Here is a 23,973-nt window from a genome sequence, read left to right on the forward strand (position 1 = left end):
TTACAAGATATCTAAGTATGCGGACTTGTGTTTGGTAAGAAAAAAACTCCCTTGTAATCCCCTTTTAGCAATACTATCATTCTTTTTGCCTTCTTAAATACCGTGTATATTTCTGGCAATGTTTAAAGTAGAATTTGCAGAAAAATATGTAGCAATACAAAACCCATTTATTTAGTGGAATGGAAATGTTTTGCACAGTAAAGATGAGATTAAAAAATCATTTCAATTGTATCCTCTCGTACAACAGGGTATAAAAATGTATGTACTCTGATTGCTTTAGGGGCTAGAATACTGAGTGCTTTATCTGCTCCAGTTGGAAAGGCTTGGCATGAATAATGATTACCTAATGAGTAGTCTGGCTCCATGAAAAGAAAAAAAAAAAAGAAAATTACATACTTTTGTAGTGATGCTTTTACCTGACCCAGTTATATCATCTCCCTTCACTGAAGGTTATTTTTTATTATTATTTTATTTTTCTAATGATGCATTATTTCTGCTGGCAAAGCCATGTTAGACAAAAATGACTCAAAACACAGAGAGTGAGTTTGGTTTATATATTTTTTTTTCTTCATTATTCTTTATTCTAAGTTAAGTGGCTGGTCATATCATATTACACATACAATGATGAGGAGGTTGTTTACATTCATTCATGGGATCCATTCAGCAATAAACACTACACAGCACTCACAAGGCTCAAGCACACACTAACACAAGGAGGGATGAATGCTACAGATCACAAATGCCTGCGTTTGGAAGATGGATAGAAACAGCACAACTGTTGGTGCTGACCTTTTCTGTTTCTGACTTTTTTCTATTTTTACATATAAATTGCACATTCTTAAAGACTTTGTAATGTGTCATTATAGTTAGTTAAAGAGCACCTTTTTGAAACTGTGTTTTTTTTCTTTATTATTCATCAGAAGAAAACACAGCACGTTGTTTTTGGTAGTCAGGAGGAAAGGCACTTGTTGACGAGGGTTTTGTGAACTGAATTTGCAGTATGTGCTCTGAGCATGCAATAGAAACAATGGCGACAATAAAGAGACCTACAGCAGACTAAACTAATGCACTGAGGACACGTCTGAATCTGCCATCATGCCTCAGATTCAGATCCTTTTTTAAAATGGTAAAATACACTACGAAATAATTTAGTTATACATGGAAAGGTAAATTAGTAATGTCACAATCTCAAGGATTGAAAAAGAAATCTTACTTTTGTTTTTTAGCACAAACTTCACAGCCAGCCTTATAAAGATGACAAACATAGAACATCACAATCATGACAGGACACGTCACTACAGCTACGACACAAGAGGTGAATGAAATAAACATTATGACCAAAATGGCTCTCGCGATAATTTAAAATATGTTAAACCTTACATAAAAGAATATTTGAGGAGGGGTGCATAAAATGCTAGAGGGAGTGACTCAGACAGTGTGACAAAACAGAAAACCACTCTTATGTAAAAACCAGAAGCGACTTGGTCTTTGCACCCAATCCACATGTGGCGATAACGGTCAAGTCAGTTGTACTTGCACCGGCCTTCACCTTCAGCTGCTCCAGGTCTGCTTCAGTTTAGCCATTATTGTTAGAAAACGTTCAAGGACACTACAGAAACTCAAGCTGGATATAAACAGAGAGCCATGGAGGGTGGGGGAGGAGGTCATTCAGGCTGCACATGTGAGCGGCTTCAGGATCAACTTCAGCAATCAGTTCACACTGGAGATAATGGCTGCAGACTTAGCATGATGCTTGCAGGAAGGGAGGGATGCAGGGGCAGATTGTGTCGCTATCTATCAGCCAAAGGAAAGGGGGCAGTAATATGGGGCAGGAGGGGGTTTAGCTAACATTAGGGTGTTAACAAAGGCAATTGGGAAAGTCAGTGTAAAGGGATGAGAAGATTTCTTCTTTTCTGGTCCTCTTTCCCCCCCCCTGTGCTCTTGAACATCTACCCTCTTGCTGTTGGAAGGGGTTGTAGAGGGGGACTTCAGCGTTTGGCTGGAGAAGCACTCCTGCTTCCCTACAAACAGAAACAAACACATCTGATCAGTGTGTGCAGGAGCTAACACTACTTTAGCCTTACAGAGTATTTGGTGGGTTGTGTGAAGTTGCAGCTGCAGAGGGCTCCCAGTTTGGAGATACAGGGAGCTGTGACAGGTGAACTAAGCTAACGGCTACCCAGAATGAAGAAAAGTGAATTTTCACCATCTAAAACAACTTCAAACTCAGCAACTTAAGTGAATATTTACTTTTGTGTCAGACTTTTAATTACCTTGTCACTATTTTATCAAACAAATGTCTGTGTTGCTACACATTATTGCAGCTATGATAGCCAAGCAATTTATCCGTCCTCTAATTTTCTCTTTTGAAAAGATTTAAAAGACTTTAAGCATGTATTTTTTATGCTTTTCAGTCAATGTTACTGTTTCATAGTTGAATGTTTGCATTATATTGACAAAAGTGCAAGTCACAGCTGTACAGCAGCAGGATGCATTGGGAAGCCACAAAGCTATATAGCAACACAAACGTTCCTCAGTTGAGAAAATGGTGACAAAGTAAACAAGCAACAATCCTTAGTGTTTTTGTTTTATGGTAAAAGAAAAATCCACTTTTTGTGCTCCTCCTCTCAGAAGCTGTTAGCTTAGCCTACCCATCTGATTTCTTTCCTGCTTCTCCAAACTGAGAGCTCTCTGTCTGCTGCAGGTTAGACACCGAGTTCACACAAACCCTTTAATTAAAACAGAATATCCAACAAATCTACTACAGTGATGTTTTTAAGACCGGACCATCGGACATTTCTGTGAAGGCTTTGTCTAAATTAAGACTAAGCTGATAAACTGATAATAACCTGATTGCAGTTAACCTGATCATGATGAGTCACTACCTATTTAGAAATGAGCTCTCTGAAGGCATTGTCACTTACCTTTTGGAGAGAACAGAGAAGACATTTCATCAGGTTTAATTTGCTCTTTCTTAAACTCTGATAGAGTTCTTAAGTTAAGTAACTCAACTATTCTGTCATCTGTTCTCTCAATGACTAATGAGACCAGAGCTTCACACTGAGAGAAGTCAGAGAAGTCATTTCATGTGTGAAATAAGCAGGTTAGTCTGATTCTGTGCATGCAGCTGTAGTAATCAATGGGCACAGATAACAACAAAAGAAGGTTTAATGCTACATCATGCTAAAATAATATGAAGCTAAATTACAACAGACTCAGTCAACAAGTAAAATATACTTAAAAACACAACAAAAGGTCCGAACTATAGAAAACACATGACCTTATTTAAAGAAATAACCTAATCCGGTTTTATTTTAAAGGATAAACGTTAGAGAAAATAAGGAAATTAATCTTGAAAACATTCTTTGCTATTTATCCTTTCTTTTAAAAAAGGTAATTTGGTATTTTATAGGCGGAGCTGTTCATCACCAAAAACCTTTATCAGTACTGATATTGAGGTGAAATAAATATCGACGTGTTAAATATTAATGACAGCAGTTATTTATAGTTAAAAATGTTTTTGAGTCAGACAAGATATTTACTTTAGCCCAGCTTTCCACAGGATTATAATTAAATGTAAAATCTGGTTGGATGCACTGCAGACTGATTAATTCCTGCCTTTAAAATGCTGCAGAGACCAGCTGCAGTTCATCAGTGTGGTTTATGCTGCTAGCTGAACAGTCACTAGGGGTAAGATAAATAGCCCTGAGTTGGCTTTCACTTCTAATGTCAAGTGCCTGCTTGACCTATAACCTACTCTGGGAATGGTGGCAAGTAGGGAGTTTGACAGTGATAACCTGCCACACAGTAATCCGAGTGTCCTAAGGTGAGCTCAAGGAGGAGGTAAACCTCAAAAGGGTGAAAGCTCACTTTATTTTAAGTTTCAGTCATGAAAATGAACCCTCAAAATCATTCTGACAACTTGGATTTTAACAGGATGAGTCAGAAAAGTTAGCACAGGGTAAACCGGCTTGTGGCGGCCAAGCTTTCACAGCAATGTTGCTTTTTAATCCATCAATGTCGGCTCTTCTGTTGTTGCTTGTTTAATGTTTGCGGTCGACTCAACAAGTTAGATTCCTCCTCAAATGTTTGTCCACAGCAAACGGGGTAAATGAAACACACACAGTGTTCTTTCGTTGCAGCTAATTGAACTAAAATACCACATTTCTGCTTCAAGTTGGGAGGAGAGGATGACTTTTTGCTGATTACACCTGCTTGATTCCACATCTTATCGTCATCATTTTTGGACTGTCACCTCACAACACTTTAAAGGAAGAACATTTAGTCTAAAAGACCAGCACAGGCTGATGACAAGCTTTGTAGTTGTAATTGTTCCCATCTGCTTTGTTATGATTACTGAGTGATAGCAAGATGCACCCATATACAGATCTTTGTTCCCTTTTCCCTCCTGATGTTTTGCAAGAAGTTTCCAAAAGTGGTTGCTAAAAGCCTAAATGTGACCAAATGGGTAAGAAGCTCTTAGAACAATAAAAACTATTTATTTTATGCTGCTGCAGTAGTTCAGTACACCTATCAATCAATGCTCTTGCAAATGATATCTAATTATATATTAAGTATATCTGACTATTAATTTCTACTATCACTTCTCTTTCACCACATTTGAGATGAATTGACTGTTTAAAATGGTAACATATATTTACGATTTGTGCTTCTTATTTGACAATTGTTCATTTAATATAAAAACACATGCTTATAATTTCCCTTTGGGGTATTTTTTCATGTGGAGTCTGAGTGTGACATCCTTCACTGAGGTTTTTCTTTTTTTAAATCCAGATATCACAGCCTCAATACAAATCTTCCATATTCATGAAATTTTATCATTTAATTTGGACTTTAAATAATTTTTCTCCCATATAATTCTCTTATTAACAACATATTTATCTTTTTCTTCCTGTGGGATTTTTTAGCATTTATATAAAAATGTTGAAGAAAGTTTTGGCCTCACAGGTCCTTTAAATTAACTTTTTATAAATGCAGTAATTTTTCTCTTTTTTCTCTTTTTTTTAAGCACTTGATCCACTCAGAATAAAAAAATGGCCCTTTTTTATTCATGTTTTGTCCTTAAGAGTTTAGTTTTATCACTAAGAAGTTACGCCCTTCCCACTCTCTCACACTGATCAAAAAGCAGGAAAAGTTGAAGATTCTGAAAGGCAAAAAGATTGTACTAAGGAGACAAATCTTTATAGGCTGCATAAGAAGTTAATCCATTGTGTGTAAAGCTTGTTACTTCTCACTGACTGAGCTTTTGTTCTAGTCATTTAAGATGGAAATCATTATTTGTACTAAAAGAGAAAAAACTTCAAACAAGCGTCAGTTTTTGCATTAAATCTAACACTAAAAGTATAAATGAACCATAGTATACATGGCTGTACTTCCATTACCATTTGGATCACTATGCTGTTTATATGCTGAAGAGACAGAAGGGATGGGCCACTAACGCTAGATTAATTAGCTAAATCAGAGAGATTCAAAACAAGCTTCCCAGAGGTCCATCACCTCCAAGTGTTTACTCTTGTAGCTTAGTGACAACAATCTACTACAAAGAAGATGCAGCCCCAGGGAAATTTGAAATTCTCTCCACCTCCAGTAATTGCTAAACTAACTAATCTATGTTACAGTCAGAGCGGCTGGCTGTTTAAAAGCTGATGGGAAAGAAAATATAAACTGCCAGAGCAAAAAAGCTGACACTCCTTTTATGACGTATAAAAACAAATCCGGCTTATAGTTTCTCTGTAAAATGGGAAGCCAAGATGTTATGAATGCAGCAGTGTGAAGAAATAATGATGCATTGAGAAATTGGCTGAATGTTTTATAGAGTTAATGTCCTGAAAGTTTCAGTGTGGAAGTTTGAAAACTTCAGATCATTTGGTCCTTCCAGGAGCACAGTCATAACTTCCATCTATGCCATATTCAGACAATATTTTTATGCTTTCGGTAAGCAAACAGATGGTGTTGGTTGATATTTTTAACTAACTTTTAAAGTTTCCAGCTCTTAAACTTCTTTTTTGTGGCCTTGAAATCCAGTATTGCCGTTCCTGACATACCTGACTTATTAGTGTTGTTAATGGAGCTTGCTAGCTGTCACATTTTATGCTAACTCAGGACTGTCATGCTTATTGTGCAGCAGTCAATGTATAAGCTGTCTATGAATAAATTCAAGTTCTCTCATGTCACATTTTAATTGTATATTGTAAAGGAAATTATCAGTTTTGTCTTGTATTAGTCTAAGCATGATATTTTTAGGCTAAATACAACATTTTCAAAAAGTGGCTTGCAAAAGTAATCACCCCCTCGGCATTTTATAATTTATTTTTATTTTCATTTTTATTTATTTATTTATCTACTTATTTATATATTGTATTACAGACTGTAATTTAGAGGAAACTTAGTGTAATTTTATGAAAAAATAAAAGAATAAAAAATTATCAGTTTAAACTAGTGAAATAAAGAGGAACAACTCAACTGTAGCATGTTAGCATGTGCTAATAATGTAAATATTAATGTTTTGTGAAGACAGATTAATTGACTGGAAATAGTTTAGCCCTGTATTCTCTCTTTTGACACAGTTTCTTCCTTATCCTCCTGTTATTACAAAAGAAAACCTTCATAGTTGTTCATATTTGACAGTTAGCTACTTTGCCAACAGCTAGCTTGTCTGTTTGGTGTCATATAGAAACCTATAAAAAGTTTGTGATAGATTAGGACAAGTCTCTTTGGGCTGCTGGATAATAAACTTAGTATTTGTTTTACACAACATATATAATTTTATATTTATGAACTCAATAAGTCAAGAAGCTTGCCTTTGACACTTTCTGTCATTTTTACTGAGGATGATTCTGTGACCTTACTTCTGGTCAAATTGTGGTCCCCATACTACTACTACATGTTACGAGTACATTGTAGCTTGTAAACATGTAGAATTAATTTATGTAGATGGGCACAAACACTGGCATAAAGACAGTTTCCCCCCCCAAATAAATAATGCACACTCCTTTTTGGTAATCAAGTACAGATTATTGGATCCAGGCCTGCTGGGCCCTCATCAGTACTGGTTCTACTATATTGAGCATGATTATATCAGTGCCGCCTTGAAGCTTGTTGCATGCAGGATGGTCAAGCTTGTGTCTGAAAGCCTCTTATTATTCTGCTGCTGGCTGCTGTAGCAATGAGATTATGATGTTTTCCAAGCGTATAAATGTTGAGTTAAACGCGAGTTTTTCCTCTTCCACATATCAGTTACTCACTCTGCTGCTGATATCATCACTGAGGCAGAAAAGAAAACAGGGGCAAGAATATGATTAGGAAAGAAATCCATTTTCTGTAGGGTTATATTTTCAGGAAACAGAAGCAGTGTGTGGAAACCACTGGAAAATAACTTGGAATTTCACAAGTAGTTAAAAAGAAATATGAATAAGATTTATATTTTACCATTTTGAAGATCCTAGTCAGGGTCCCTTTGCCATCCCCTGCACTGGCCTTCTTGCTTGACTTCTGTGGGCCCTGGTAAAGGGACAGAAAATGAAAGTATTTTAAAAGTGTTCTAGGTGTTCTTTAAGGGACTGACATGACTGACTTTTCTAAAGGGCACTGCGAATTAATTTTCAGTTCTGTCCAAAGTGGTGAAAAATTCCTCAGAATATGCTCAGGACTGATGTATCTGTCTGCTCTCGAATCACCTTTTAAGGTGGAGCTGTAGTAAATCCAGTTATACCCTCATTTTACACTATAATTGTGTCCAACTCCTGCAAGGTTTCCAGTATATTATGCATGAGTTCGAGACGCTACAATGCAGCATCAAAGGAAAGGTTTTCTTTTTGCATTTTTTTTTTTTTTGCATATATTTTTTTTAACCACAAGGGCAGTTTATCTGTTAGAGCAAAAGAGTTGGAAAAGCTTCCCTACAATATTTTGCTCCTGATAAAATAAAATGGCTATTATTACGATTTTGTGCACATCAACTTTTTCTTTTTTAATGTAAAAAAAAAATTTCAGTTCGGCTGCATTTCACAATGTCAGTTGGATTAACGAGTTTATATTCTGTAGTTAAAAGACATATAACTTTGTACTTTAAAATATTCCTTACGCACCAGTATTCTTGGTTTATTCTTGTAGAAAAGCAAGTAAGGTCTACGTGGTAATTACTGGAGTGGTGACAGGAGGCATACATTACTTTTTATTTTGTTAAAAAAAAATCCAATGAAAAAAAATAAAATAAAATACAACAATTAAATAACAGAAAAATGTAATAAAAAATTTCTGTAAAAATATTTTTTCACAAAAAAAACAATTAAACATGAAATAAAAACAACTCAATTAAAATAATTAAGCTATGTATAAAACTTATTTTTATGAGGAATGTTTGTATTTTAATAAAAAAAAGGCATTTTTGGAGCAGTAAAAGTCATCTAAAAAAGTATTGGAAAAAATAAATGATATTACAGAAGAATAGAGAATATTCCATCACTTTAAAATAATACTAACAGCCCCTCTCTCTTCCTTCTCTTCATGCCAATCATTTTTTTGCAGTCCCTTAGTGAAGTCTTTGCTCCACGTTTTTTCCACAGCCAGCCTTTTCCTGCCTCCCACACATATATGAGGATGTTAAATTAAGTGCTGATAACACTGAAGCGGAAGGCAGCGTCACTTCAGCCAGCCATAAAAGATCTTTTGAGACGAAAAGAGTGTGATGAAGCGGTGTGTAAGGTCAGTGTTATCATGAATGTACAATATATACGCATGATATGAATTTGTCAAAGTCACAAAATGGGCAAGATATACTTGAAAATGGACCGTAATCAGAAATGAGGGCTTTATCACTGATGTATGGGCAGATTATGGAGCCATAAGAGGTTGATGGAGAGCAAATGGAAGGAGAGTCAAGGGCGTCAAGGCAGTTTGAAAGGATGAGCTCACACGCTCCTTTGAGTTTAATTAGGCATGATAACCCTTTTTTGTTGGGTTTTTTAGAGAACCTACCAGGCCTATCTTGGCTGCTAGTCCTCTCCACTGGGGTTGCAGAGAAACAAGAGACATGGACATGATGTTGAAAAGAAAGAAGGGACAAAGAGAAATGTGTGTCTTACTCGGTGCAAAGGCAGGATGGGAAGGAGAGGAGGCAGGTGGGGGAGTCCATCCGATGGGAGGGGAGGAATCACAGGGTAGACAGAGAGGAGAGAGGAGGAAAGCAGACACTCACATTGGAAAGAGTATAAATATGAAATGAAATACCTGTAAACTCTGTGATGTGTTTATGTATATAATTCAGTACAGAGCTTATTAATGCGTCATCATGAAATCATTACCTGTGGAGCTCAGACATTCAAATAAACCATAAAACTTTAGTTCCAGGCAGTCTCACTGGATTATATCTTGCCAACAGTCTAAATAAATCAATTACTGCATAACATTTTAAGGTATTTTGTTGATCTTTATTATGTATGAATTCATTAAATCTTGTCATCTTAAACAATGCAAAGCACTCACCCTAGACTTGGGAGGGGCAGGGGACACCTGAAGAAGAGTTAACAGCAGAAAGTGAAGACATTTTGAAAGCAAGGGGACATCGAAAGACGTAATGAAGGAGCAAGAGACAAACATTGAAGAACAGTGGATGAAAAGAGCAAGCTGGCAGCATTGCTGAAGTGCTCTGAAACGTCTGAAACGAGGATCAGTGGGTGTTAGAGGGGTGTGGCTCAGTCTGAGCATTACTTACGATCGTGCGGAAGAAGTGGACCACGGCATTCTCTGCTCCACGCTTACGTGGGGAGGTTGCGGAGGCTTTCTGAGGGGCCGGAGACAGAGCACCCCTGAAGGAGCTCTGAGAAGAAAAGGAAAGGAGCAGCACACCCACATTTTATAATATATGCAATAAGGGCCTTAAAGTTATAAAGGTGACATACTTGCTTGGGTTATGTTTTATTTGAGCTTAAGGGACACCTTTGCAAATAAATATAAGTAAATTTGGAATAACAAGAGTCATTACTGCTATACAATCTTGCTAAGGATTGGCTGCTTGTCTGACATAGATGTTGACAATAATGAATATTTATGTATGTACCTGAAATACTAATATTTAGTTTAGTCAAATAATGTAATCCACTGCAAATAGAAATCTATGAACTGTTTGATCTAGGCTTTTTACTAGATAAACAACACTTTTAAGCCCATACAGTTTGCAGAGGGTATGCAGGATGAATATATGCAACAACACCATGCTTAGATGTTTTTTTCCTTTGAAGTTTAGCAGCTTTCACTCTGCCTCAACACATTTACAGAAGCCACTCAGCACTCCACTGCATTAATGCAAGAACTTCTTACTCTTGACAAGTTATGTCATAGAATCTGATTCACATGTTACCAGTCCACTGAATAGCTGTTATCACTTGTCTCTCCAGTAGATTTAGCCTGGAGGTGCCCTTTTCTGTCTCCTTGGAGACTCTATAGGCTGTTATCACTTCTAAGTATGGTAAAAATCTCTACACTTGGAGGCAGACAAGGTGGTGACAGCAACAGCTTCATGATTTCCCCAAGAAGATTCGTATTTGACTCCTGTAGACTGTTGTATAAGACTTATTTGACGTTTAACTTTGTTTTTCCAGTTCTGTTTGGTCAAATAGAAGGTTACATTTACACTTTGACCAATGATGCTGCTCATCACATGTGGAAGTGGGCTTCAGTTGTATAGTATTTACTAGCTTTAACTGTGGCAGTGTTAATAAGTGGTCCATTTAACAGGCTGATAACATAAAAAGCCAGTGGTCATAGTCGGAAGAGCAGCTCTGAATAGGAATTTTGCATTTATTCATTCAATCAGCAACATTAATAGCAAACCCATTTTTCAGACATTCCCCTGTTAACCTCCCACAGAAAACCTTTGACCACAACTCATTAAAAAAATCAAAATGGTACAAATGAGCGGTTAAAGCTGTCAGTATTTTCTTGTCAACGGGTTGATCTCAGCAGAAAAGAATAATTATTATCAAACACAAAGCCCAGTCCTTTAAAGTCAAACTCTACAGAGAGTATGTTAAGATGAATTTTTATGAAGGTTGACATTCTCTGACTTTTAGGCTGGAATAAAGGAAAGAAAAAAAAATCTATGAAATTTGCAAATAGCACAAAAATGCTTAGGATAGAAAATCTATCATAACCATCAACAACCTGCAGCCAGCAGCAGAACAAAGCAAGAACTCATTATTCTTGAATATTTTTAATTTTTTTCATGTCACCTTATTCATACATTTCTGTTGCCCTATTGATGGGGCAGGGAAAAGGTGTGTGTGTGTGTGTGTGTGTGTGTGTGTGGCCCAGGTATTTCCTATGCTGTGGGGACTGGTGAACAGTTCTTGCCTTAATTATGAGGACATAATAGTAAGAATTTGGGACATGTGGTGTTGTTAAGGTAAAGCTAGGTCTAGTTTGGAATAGTATATGGGTGAGTTTCCATGAAGTAATGGATACACTAGTGGGTGCATTTGTGTGAGCAAGGTTATGATTCTCATCCATTACTCCACCACCTCCTCACATCAAAGAACTTTATATTGAACAAAGGGGGGAAATTTTTTACTGCCATAACCATTACACAGTGTGACATCCGTGTAGCTTCACCTTTATAGGTGTTTTGAAAGTAGGCCCAGAAAAAAGATGATTCATACACAGAAAAAAAGCTTATTTACTCTTATTAGAACTATTTCAATTATTTCTTTGCCATTGGCGTCAGCAGGGTACTCCAACTCCTTGTCAGTTCAGTAGAGACCTCTGAATGATGTCCTCTTTTTGCATGGCTTTCTCTTTAGATATAAAAAATAATGGTAAATGGAGGCATACACAAAAGAATTTTTAAAAATATTGCAACTTCAGTGATTGCTCTTTCAAATTTGTTTTTAGGGAGACCAGAGGTAAAAGGAAGTGATAAGGGATAAAAGGGAGATTAAATAATTCAGAAGAAATGTTCCTGATAGTATCTCAATTGCAGCCAGTTGCACCTTTGATGTGAATGAATTTCTGATTTCTGTTCTCTCCTTCCACTCTTTTTTTTCCATCAGAGTAGACCGTAAAGATGATGCTAGATTATTAGGTCTTTGTTGGCTTATGGTATAATAGAAGAACTCATAGATGTTTCAGCACTTCATTTAGCAAGAAAACTAGGTAAATCTTGCTAAACTGTTTTATTATTTATTTTTAATTTATGCTCATATTACTAATATATATGTGGTTAATTTACCTAAAATAATATATTTAAAAGTGCAAATATTTTCTGTCATTTAAGGAAATCAAAGTTTTGCTGACAATAAAACTATTAGCAAACTAAGCTAATGTTGGTTTAGCTAGCTCTGCTGTGAAACACTTAGTGTTAGCAACTGGACATCAGATCAAACAATTATCATTTTTGATGTGTCTACCATTCATTGTCAAAAATTAATGTTGCTACTGTGCTGCTTATATTGGCTATGGCATGGCACGTTCTATAGAAAGTAAGTAAGTAAGTAAGTGAGAGCATTTCCGGTTACGTCTCTGGGTAGCGTTGTGGCGGTAGATTGCAGAACTACTGTAAAAATAGAACAAAGGAAGGAGATATTGCTTATAATCTGGACAACATGTAGTTTAGTAGTACAGTATAGTATAGTATAGTATAGTATAAACCAATATCTTAGTATAGTAGTAATATAAAAGTATGAGATGAAGCCAACTTATAAATTTCAGTAGCATGAGGGGTCGATAGCTGAACACTGCTGTGTTCCTTTGTGTACCTCATCAGCTAAATATGAATCGACAGTCAGTTTTCACACATTTCCTACTGACGATCAACTACGAAGAAGATGGGTTGTAAACATTAGAAGGGAAAACTTCATCATCGCACAGGACGTCAAAGACACCCGGCACCGTTCCGGTTTTATTTAATCGGAACAACTATTCTGTTGTTAAGAAAAAACTTTGTGTATGGGAGCGTACAGTTCATGACTACTGCATGGGTCTGGATCCTGCCTTTGTGGACAATGTCCTGGAGGAAAACCAGAGACTGCGAGAGGAAGGCAGCAGCTGGAGCAAATGGCCCTCTTACGTTGTGGGATACAACAATTTGTAGGTTCCAATGTCAACATTCAGTTTTTCACCAGGTATCTGAACTTGCTAGTTATTTTATACTTTTAGACCAGGTATATGTTGAGCCCTTCTAGTGAAATAAAAAAAAAATGTAACATGTGGCTACAGCACGCATTATTTTTTAATCCTATGTTACCAGAGGATATTATATATATATATATGGCAACTATATATAGTGCTGGGCAACGATTAAAATTTTTAATCGCAATTAATCGCATTTTAGCGCACAAAATGTCTCTTTCCTGTAAAAGAAGGCCTATGGCTATATTATCTATCTATCTATCTATCTATCTATCTATCTATCTATCTATCTATCTATCTATCTATCTATCTATCTATCTATCTATCTATCTATCTATCTATCTATCTATGAAAAATGTAAAGCAGCTGCAATAAATGTTTATTTTATAACATTGTGTGAGATGTAATATTTGAAAGCCCATATCAATAAACACTTGGGTAACTGGACTATCATTTTTTGGTCTTATCTAACTTTAATATCTCGTTTTTAATTTTCTCCTTTTCTGTTTCTGCTTATTAATATTTATTAATAATATTATTTTCTTGTTGCTGTTGCAATCAAAAAAGAACAAAAACAAAAATAAATAAATAAAAAATAAAACTGAAAATTATATGCCACCTAACCACCCTAAACGATGTTAGCTAACTTCATCCTAAAGTTAGCTAGCAGCTAATGGATTGAAGAATTTAACATCCAAATAGCTGAATTTCGTGTAAGTTGGACAAGCAAAGACTTTGATAAAAGGAATGAATGTTGAATGTTCTAGGATGATCATGGAAGAAGAACGTCATCGGTATTCAGAACATACGATTTTCATGCCCTTCACTTTAACACAAAGTGCTAGTTAATGATCGTTACCGGCCTCGACTGAGGTTAAAGGTCACAGTCTGACCAGAGGTCTGCTTCATTATGAATGATGCTTAATAATTAATCCCAAGCAAAGAAGAAGACTTTATGGCTGTGAATCTGAATATGATAAAATACTGTTTCAGACTTAACATTTAAATTTCCAGATGTGTGCTACAGCAGTAACAGGAGGCAACTTCAGTTTCCCACCTCCAGTAACTAATTTTCTTATAGTAATTTACAGCCCATCTGTGCATACAAGGTTGTAACATGAAGGAATTTTAGATAACAGCCCCTGAACTGTGCACGATGCTTAACATCCCTCACAGCTGGGCCTCTTATTTAAGCAGAGCAAAGAAGTAATGGAGGCTTTTTTTCAACCAGGAAATTGTGGGGCCGATGGATCTGGCTGACAAACATAGCAGCGATGGTGGCAGCAATGTCTGATCTTAGCAGGTGCAGCTTACCATCCCGTTTGGAAGAAAATATGTCTTTTGCAAATACACAAATCTGAAAAGGAGCCAGGTTAGAATTTATTAAAAAGAACAGATGCAGACAAAATATTTTTCTTGGGGACTATATACAAATTACTAGGAGGGTAAATAGTTCAAATATTAATATATGATTAATATTAATATTTATCTACATTTTATATATCATTTGCATCATACTGGTAATCATGCATGACCGGACAATTTGGACTGGTCTTTTTCTGCAGGTGCTGCTCATACAAGCACTTCTCAGTGTAAGGCTTTCTACTTGAGATGCACTCTGACAGCTGCAAATGCCGCAGCTGAGTGTCTGTCTCTAGTGTTGAGGCAGCAAAATGTTCTACAAAACACATTGTCTGGAAATTTCCGTTTACAATATAATGAAAATAGCTGAGAGCTCCTGGATGACTGTTGTGTTGCTGTCAATACTACGTACATTTGAACTTGATATTAGCAAGGAGCAGCAAACAGGCTTGAAGAAAGGGAAATAAAGCTACGACTGACACTGCGTATACTCCTTCAGCTCACTCAGTAAATACTCTGTAGTGTTTGCTGCTATGTTCGTCAGTTGTCTCACCACTTAAGGTTCTGGACAAATTCAGGTAGGGGACAGGGTGGAAAATCTCTGCATGAAACCTGGAGTGAATGTTGCAGATTTCTGCGCTGCAACATACCACTGATCTGGAGCATCTCTAGAGCATTTACAGGAGCACAGAACACTTGTGGGAAAAGGCTATGTAATGAAACTAAAGGCTGATAGGGGATGGACTGGCCATCTGGCATACCGGGCATTTTCCTGTTTGCCGACTTGGTTTTTTGAGCCGTCAGAGTTGTTTTATTGGTCTGACTGGTTCATAGAACTCAGTAGATCAGAGGCCCAACCAACAGTGGACTGGTATTGTGCTGAAATGAGCACCCTGCCATGATACAGACTCTACCATTCAGACATAGCAAGGGGTGCATATTCTGGCAGAGGGTTTTGCCAGAATATATCCCCCCCCCCCAGTAATTCTGTCCCTGCTGGGCCCAACATTATTTACTTTGATAATTGACTTGTGTTGTGAGTTTGGTGGATGTAGCTAATTTCCAGTCAGAAATAGTATACCATATAGTGCACCCTGGCTCCTAAGGTGGGAGGTTACATAAATCTAAACATTACTTTTAAGACAGTTTAATATATATATATATTTTTTTCTTTCATTAATATGAACAAGATGGTAGCAGTCGTCATTATTTAGTCCTTCTTAAGGATGGTGAAGATAATGAGTCTGTTCATCTCTTGTCAGTTTAGTAATGAATGCAAGGTTTCAGGGGTGCCCATTTCACACTTAAAAAAAAAAACAATTTAATAACTTGATGTGTGCACTAATGGGTGCTATCGTCACGTTGAGTTGATCTACTAATGGTGTGAGAGGAATGCAGCTTTGCTCTCAATTAAACACATTAGTAGTTGAGCGGGCCTTGGAAAACATGTTTGAGAGATCGAGCTGCAGTTTAGATGTACGCTTTAATACAGCTTGATACAATAGAGCAGTGACGTTGGTGAATAGCTGTACGTCAGTTTAAGTGGTGGGAGGGAGGGCAGGTTTGTGAAGCCTGTTATTAGCTGTTCTTTACGCCACATATTTTCCAATACACGCTCTCTGCCTGTCCGCTGGCAGGAGTGTTCTCACCTGCATGTTCACACATATTCTTTATTTCATTATTCTATCTGTGGAAATACAAATAAATGGTAATTTTATTAGACTAGATCCTGTTGAAAACCGTAAGACTTGGGGGGCAGCTGCCTAAGCAGGGAAACCTAGACTTCCCTTTCCCCGGCCACATTTACCGGCTCATCCGGGGGGATCCCAAGGCGTTCCCAGGCCATCCGAGAGATGTAGTCCATCCAGCGTGTCCTGGGTCTTCCCCAGGGCCTCTTTCCGGTGGGACGTGCCCGGAACACCTCACCAGAGAGGCGTCCATGGGGCATCCTGACCAGATGCCCGAGCCAGCTCATCTGGCTCCTCTCGATGTGGAGGAGCAGTGACTTTAATCTGAGACAGTCCCGGATCACCGAGTTTCTCACCCTATCCCTGAGGGTGAGCCCGGCCACCCTGCGGAGAAAACTAATTTCGTCCGCTTGTATTCGTGATCTTGTTCTTTCGGTCACTACCCACAGCTCGTGACCATAGGTGAGGGTAGGAACGTAGATCGACCGGTAAATCGAGAGTTTTGCCTTTTGGCTCAGCTCCCTCTTCACCACGACAGACCGACGCAGAGTCCGCATCACTGCAGACGCCACACCGATCCGCCTGTCGATCTCCTGCTCCATCCTTCCCTCACTCATGAACAAGACCCTGTGATACGTGGACTCCTCCACTTGGGGCAGGACCTCATTCCTGACGTGGAGAAAGCACTCCACCCTTTTCCGGCTGAAGATCATGGTCACGGATTTGGAGGTGCTGATTCTCATCCCAGCTGCTTCACACTCCAGTGAGAGCTGAAGTTTGTGTCCCGATGAAACCAACAGAACCACAACATCCGCAAAGAGAGGAGACCCAATCCTGAGGCCACCAAACCGGATCTCCTCAACGCCCAGAAAGCTGGAATTACTTGCCAAGTGAATAAATAGTTATTAATGAAAAAATCATTTATAGTAATCATATAACTAATTAATAGCAATTCTGGAGAGTACCTTAGCAAGTCATACCTGCCTCCTTCCCTCAACAAATTTATAAAAACCCTTATCCGTGTGAAGCCTGAAAAATGAATTATAATTTCATATGTTGTTATTGGAACTATTTGATTTGATATTCTTTTATGAGCCACCATTGTAGGCTATCATTTTACACAACAGGATTAAAAAAATATCTAAGTGGTGCAGGGGTCTCAGAAACTCATCTATGAAATATGATCCATTTGGAATTACAGGGTTCAGAATGATTGAATTTTAAGTATTTACTATGTGTGCCCAAACCCACACAGGAAATGCAAAGGTCATTTAAGAGCATTTTTTTTTTCTTTTTTTTTACTCAAGTTGCACTGTTGTCTTTCATGTGTGAAAGCCCCAGCAAGTCCATTTATAATTCTGCAGTATCAGTCATTTGCAGCCTGTATTTAAACTACATTAAAATGCATAGCCACCCAAGCTCCTATGCAGTGTTTGTTATTATTGGGCAGTTCTTTCCTGTGCCACAGAGCATGACTGTACTTGTTTCTTTTTAAATCCAAGACAGGAATATAAAGCATTTCTGCATCTTTAATTAGTATAAAAATGAGCCAGAATCTTCCGTATGTCGGAAACTCAAACTTGTGCTCTTCACTTGAACACACTTTAAAGGGCCCATACTACACATTTTTTCCAAAATTTCATATGGCTATCAGAGGTCCAACAATGTTGATTTCAAAGTGTATTACCCCAATTTCAGCCATTCCAAAAGTAGCTCTATTGAGCTGTAATGACAACGGGCTGTTTCTGTGTCTGAACCTTTAAATGTTCATGAGTGGTGCCTGTCCACACCCCTCTCTGGGAGAAGATCTGGCTTTCACTGGCGCCCGTTCGTTGATTTTAAAGGGCAGGCTCAGCTAGCCGGGGGACGGGTCAGTGGCAGTATCTACTACCAGGGACAGTGACCTCACAAAGGGAAATAACCACTGTCCCTCAGACTCACCCGTTTGAGCACACATTTGCTAAAAAGTGGAGCAAGAAAGTGAGAGAGGTGACAGAATTTTCTCATTTTGGGGGCCTCAATCACAGGCTACGAGGACACATGACTGTTGGGAAACCTTTAGAACAGGGTCGTCCAGCTCCGGTCCTCAAGGGCCATAATCCTGCAGGTTTTTGATGTGTCCCTGCTCTGCCCCTGACCTTTAAACTCTAATCTGGAAACACCTCTGTCTGATCAGTCCAAATAAATTTATTTAGACTAAGAGCAACAAGAACAATCAACTTGCGCTGATTATAGGATTCTGAGGCAAACTCCGTAAGTGTTTTCATTTCTTTTTCTGGCAATTTAATCTTCAGGCTCATACAAACAAACCAAGGCAGTCATCCATTACACAGCTCTATCAGAGTAGTGATAAACAGTAGCGTTGCTTTCCATTATACCTTCCCTGATAACTCCTTTTGGTTTGCAATATGTTTATGTGATGACTGAACTGTGGAATATATCAAATTGTCTTTAGGATTATTCTCAACAGCAGAGTGCAGACAAAGTAAAGTTTTCCTTTGAGTGAGGCTAAACAAAGGAAGAAACATTACATATGCATTAGAGGAACAAGACATTTGAGAGGCTGTTACTAGATGTTAGCAGGGTGGTTATAATAATTTATTATACTTTACATCAGAAAAACAAAAACAACACACATTAAGGCACGAGCAAATTCAAACAAAACAAGAAGAGTAAAGGGGCTGTTGTTAAAGAGTTTTAATCAAGCAATAATCCAAAAAGCTTAGAACAGGATCAGATCAGATCAGGAACAGGTCACCGGTCACAACAGATACAAACAGTTACAATAATCCACTGCAGTTGAAGGCGTTACAGGACAGCAGATCATGCACTGATCCACTGCTGGTTTAAATAAACTCTCAGACTGGGTCAAAGACACGTGAACCTGAGGTGAGCAAACCCATGTGAGAGGAGGTGTCACATCTCTCCTCCCCCATCCAAGACACTGGGGTTAGAGTACAGTATCACAAAATTCTGGGTTTTGACATGGAGCTGTTCTGCTAAGAGCCTGATTCATAAACAGTAATCACGTCTGTGCTGCATTGTATGACTGAATCTGTGCACTGCTCAGCACATTAAGATGCAAATTAAAAAAAAAAAAAACATATTCTGTTATTTCTGAGTCTTTAATTTCTGCTTGAATAGATACCGTCTATGCAAACCTAATTTTCATTCCAATTAGCACATCATTATCCCTGCGATTTGAAATGATCAAAAACCCATTAGCATTCAAATGCAGATTTTTCTGCAGTTGCGTTGTGTCCTGAGACCGGCACTCGTCTTTCATGACGTCGTCTCACTTCTTATAAAACATCTGTCCTCATGTTTTCTCCATGCCCAAACTCGGGCTTAGACTGAAACTCATGCAAAATCCGTGTGACAAAAGACATTGAAAAGCGCGAGAGATCAGTGTGTAAATGGCTCCACACCTGCCAAGTATCCAAACAATTCATCATTACTCAAATATGCATGCATATTCATAAGTCAACAAAGAAACACTGACATAATCGCTCTCATTAATACTGCAGTCAAAGTGAGTGATCTGAATGTCTGTGCTAATTCTGTGCACACAGGCAGGCTAGATAATAATAATGCTAAAAAATAGACAAATCAAGTTAAAAATATTTGTTTTCTCGGTGAAATAATGAAGACTAAATGTTTGCAGCAGAAGGTTAGTGCAGTTTATTAATTTCTTTTTGCTAGAGGCAACAAAGGTGGGGTGGGCCTGTCTTGTCTTACTTGAGCACTCATCTTTTAAAGGCAAATCCTTGGTGATCGATATCTATTTGTACAAGTTTGTTTGTTTCAGTATAAACAACACTGAATTTGTGGCAAAAAAAGAGAATAAGAACATCAATAAAATACTGCAGCAAACTCATAATTCATCATTTGTTCTGTTGACCTTTTTCCCTGAATATTTCAAGCACAACAATATCAGATCAGCAGAACAGGCTAAAGCAGAGAGCTTTCACAGAAATATGAAATCATAGCTATCCTAAATCTGAAACTCTGTTTTTATAACGGCATAAGGCGTGTGAGCGATGCATATTTTCATGCTGTTCAGTGATTCCTCTGCAAATGCCACAAAAAACACACCCAGATTAGCACTCCGTAGAGAGCACGCTGAACCATGTGACTCATGATGGATACAACCACAAACAGCTTTCTAATTTAGGCTAACTGGTTGCCGTAGTGTTGCCAGGACAACCTAAACGTCACTTCTTGTCTTAAACTTCATTATTATACCCAATTTGGTGCCAAATCCAGATTTTCTATTTTACCACCACCTACAGAGGGCGGAACTGAGTGCACAGTTCCATGGACTCAAGAGGCAGCAGACCCAGAAGCCTGGTCCAGACCATCATATCTGGAAGTGGATCTCACTGCTGGACTCATTTGTACTGGGAGAACAAATGGAACAGAAGCAAAGGCAAACACTAAACAGACGTTAAAAATAGATGGATTTTTTTCTCTTCTTTTTGTTGTGCCTTGACAGTGAGTTTGGCATGCCTGCATCGGTGACATCCTGACAACACTACAGCACAAATAGTAATAAACAAATGCTATAAGCTGTAAACCAAAATTATTGGTGATAACATTTTCTTTCTTCATAGCATGCAGACTTTTTTATTCTCAAAAAAAAAAAAAAAAAAAAAAATACTATAATATTATAACATATTTTAAATTATATGTATTTATTTCTGTGATCATTTATAGAATAATGTGATAATTAAGTTTGAAAGTGGCTTAGCAGACTGGTGTACTACAAACAGCAGTGAAGTACTTCCCTCTTATAGATGTTTCAACATCAGACAAAGATGCATAAACTCACTGAGGAGGACCCGAGGACCCCACAAATCCAATAATAATAATCTGCCAGTATCACATCTTAATGACAAGGACAGGACTGTCCAAGCTGTAAACATCATCATCATTAAGTGAGGTACTTGAAGGGAAACACAGCTGTTCTCCAGTTTGACAAATGTTCAGACAGACTAACAGCAGTGTGTCAAAAGTAAACCACCTACGGATAGATTCAACCCAAGAGATGCTACTAATGTCAGTACCATTCAAATAAAGACAGAACGTTAGACTTAAATGATTCAAAATCACATCTTCTGTAATAAAAAATAATAAAATTAAAGTAAAATGGAACAAACCCCACCCAAAGTCATCATCTAGAGTCGATTCATCATGTAACAGCTGGTTAATGTGAATCGCAGGGTAATGTCAGACTTCGGTTCAGCATGAAAGCAAAAGAAAACCAAATGCTTGACGAAGATACGGCAACAAAACTTTACAATACGCGTTAAAGAACAAAGTAAAACGTGGTTCTGGGAGTAAATCAGTAGAATGAACTGAAATTGCAGGAGAAGGGTCGAGTTTTTTTTCCCCCACCTCGACCCTCCCTGCTTCCTCACCTTGCCCTTCCTTTTCTTGTCTCCTCCAAAGAACTTTCCAATCTGATCCAAGAGCCCGGGGTTCTTCTTCCTCCGGCCCAGCCCGAAGGCGGCCTGTGCTGAGCTGCTTGCAGATGCCATGGTTGTAGTTGCAGTTGGTAGTTTATTTGTATTAGTCAAAAACGTGGGGTTTGTCTCTCCCTTAAATGAGAGAGCAAAGAGCAGAGGAAGAAAAAGAGAAAAGAGCCGAGAGGGAAGGGAGGAAAAAAAAAAAAAAGCTAGCCTAGTCTAGGTCCTGTTCGGAGCTCTCCGACCCGCACTCTGAAGCCGCTCCGTTGTGCTCCTGGATGGTCTGCAGCTCGTCCGATTCGGAGGGTCGCTCTTTGAAGGTGTTGTCCTCTCTGCCCGGGGCATCTCGGGAGAAGAGGCGGGCCAGGTGGGGGCGTGGTGTGGCGGCGTCAGGATCCTCGCTGCTGGCGGGGGTCCAGAGCTGGTGGGGGCCCTCAGCGCCCGTGGAGTCAGTCACCGCCGGCTTCTCCGAGATGCAGCCATTGTTCTGGTTCGCATCTGCCTCACCCAGGCCTGCGCAGAAACAACAAGGGTCATCTATGGGCTTGGGCCTGCATGGCACACAACAAACCACAGACACACAATGGGCTCTTTTGACAAAACCTGGTCCTTCCTGCTGCAGTGGACACCAGCAGAGCTAATATTTCTTACTTTAGCTGGAAAAAAACTTACCTGCTGAGCTTGAAAACATGACACTTTTGAATTTAAACCACTCTGTGGCAGGTGTACTTACTAATCCCAGTTGGAACACAACTAATGAGAAGTGCCTGCACAAGACGTATATTGATTATTCTGAGTCAAGAGAGGCTGAACTTTTTCCTTTAACAAGAGCAAACTTTAAAAAATGAAATAGGGCTGGACAGCAATCTGTTTGACATGCCTATGTTTCTGAAAGAGAGCCAACCTAGTGAAAACCATTAGAGCCCATCTGCCTTGACTGTCACAGAAATTGTTTTTTGCCTCAACCATGTAAAAAGCACACACACACACACACACACACACACACACAGTTGTATTAGTGCTATAGAAATGGAAATACTGCTGTTGTTGAAACATCCACTTTGACAGCAATCCATTAAACTGACCAGCTCCCACAGCAGAGGACATCCAGTGCATTCCTCCCACCAAAAACAATATACACAATGTACTAACAGAAATGGTGTAGAACTACACCAGAGAATCTGCATGCAAATACTGACTGAAACAGTGGTCTGTTGTCAGAGCTGCATAGTTATTACAGAGAAACAAAGGATCTAGTGTCACTAAAATAACTCCTATAAGTATGGATTTTCAACCCCATGCATGGTGACACTTATCTGATTTGGGAGGCTGCTCTCTGTGGCAACGGAGCTAGATCTAGTTCTCTGCTGTGAAGAAGTTTAATTTTGATGTTTTTGTATTTTCTAAAAACAAATTTAGATGAAATTGCTGCTAAAAGAAACTATGCAATGAGTTCTTATGCCTGCTTTCCTTTTGTCAGATTTTCAAGTCAAATGGGACGGCAGACGAAGATGATGAAGCCGATGGGAATATGACTAGAGAGCGGCCCCACGGAACGACTGTTTGTCACGATATCATACCTTCTAGATCATTATAGTAGTTGATTTTCTTTTGTTGAAACACTGCATGAAAAAGGTTCAGCTCTGTTGTCTCTATTATATTGTTCATCTGGAGGAGAGAGGGAGGGATGATGATTATTTTCTGAGTCATTTAGCATTTTACTATTTTAAACTGTACTTTCTATCATGCACGACATTTATAATAAAGGTAAGGCATGCAAAAATCAAAGATATGGCACATTCAGCTTTTAATTCAGGTCCAATCTCTTTACTTAATGACAATTATTTTACATGGTATGACAGTGGAGCCTCTGGCTTTACAAAAGGAACTAACAATGCTGCTCTTTTGCTACAGTTGTGGATTCTTCTGCCTCATTCAGTACATCTAATTTGCCAATGATTTAGACTTTGTCCAGATGCACAATACGGTGGCTTTAAGAAACTATCTCGAATCTGTAGAAAATTTTCAGGGCTAACATTTGCTTTATAAAAACTATTGTTCTTTATTTAATCATAATCTCGAGATAAGTTCATTTTCTCGTTATCTCAATGACATATATATATATATATATATATATATATATATATATATATATATGATTAGATGATGATTAGATGATTAAAGTGGGCTCACAATTAGTGGTTACTGTGTTTCTGAGGCATCCAAGTAGAAAACAGCTCTGTCCTGGGATGCCTCTTGGACCCACCAGTTCATATCTTGCAGAATGTTTGTCTCTATGTGTCTCTATGTGT

General features: G+C 38.3%; 2 protein-coding genes across 6 annotated transcripts in view; both read right to left on the reverse strand.

Moving 5' to 3' along the window:
* Positions 1-542: 542 nt before the first annotated feature.
* LOC121641385 (myelin basic protein-like) lies at positions 543-21,874 on the reverse strand. Of its 4 annotated transcripts, XM_041987488.1 has the most exons (7): positions 21,614-21,874; positions 9,734-9,838; positions 9,505-9,531; positions 8,998-9,027; positions 7,450-7,521; positions 7,266-7,284; positions 543-2,021 (listed from the first exon to the last, which is right to left on the reverse strand). In XM_041987488.1, the coding sequence occupies exons 1-6, from the start codon at positions 21,731-21,733 to the stop codon at positions 7,282-7,284; spliced, it is 357 nt and encodes a 118-aa protein (XP_041843422.1). In that variant the 5' UTR covers positions 21,734-21,874; the 3' UTR covers positions 543-2,021; positions 7,266-7,281. The 4 variants fall into 4 exon arrangements, with proteins under 4 accessions (XP_041843422.1, XP_041843421.1, XP_041843425.1 ...); XM_041987487.1 differs by lacking the exon at positions 7,266-7,284; XM_041987491.1 differs by lacking the exon at positions 8,998-9,027 and having other exon boundaries at positions 7,450-7,512; positions 21,614-21,746.
* Positions 21,870-23,973, reverse strand: part of LOC121641384 (myelin basic protein-like) — a 62,407-nt gene continuing 60,303 nt past the window's right edge. For both annotated transcript variants that reach the window (XM_041987486.1, XM_041987485.1), the window contains exon 4: positions 21,870-22,174. In XM_041987486.1, the coding sequence (XP_041843420.1) occupies positions 21,876-22,174 (299 nt within the window). In that variant the 3' untranslated portion in view covers positions 21,870-21,875. The remainder of the gene's footprint in view (positions 22,175-23,973) is intronic.

The sequence above is a fragment of the Melanotaenia boesemani genome, chromosome 6 (assembly GCF_017639745.1).
Source record: "Melanotaenia boesemani isolate fMelBoe1 chromosome 6, fMelBoe1.pri, whole genome shotgun sequence".
Lineage (NCBI taxonomy): Eukaryota > Metazoa > Chordata > Actinopteri > Atheriniformes > Melanotaeniidae > Melanotaenia > Melanotaenia boesemani.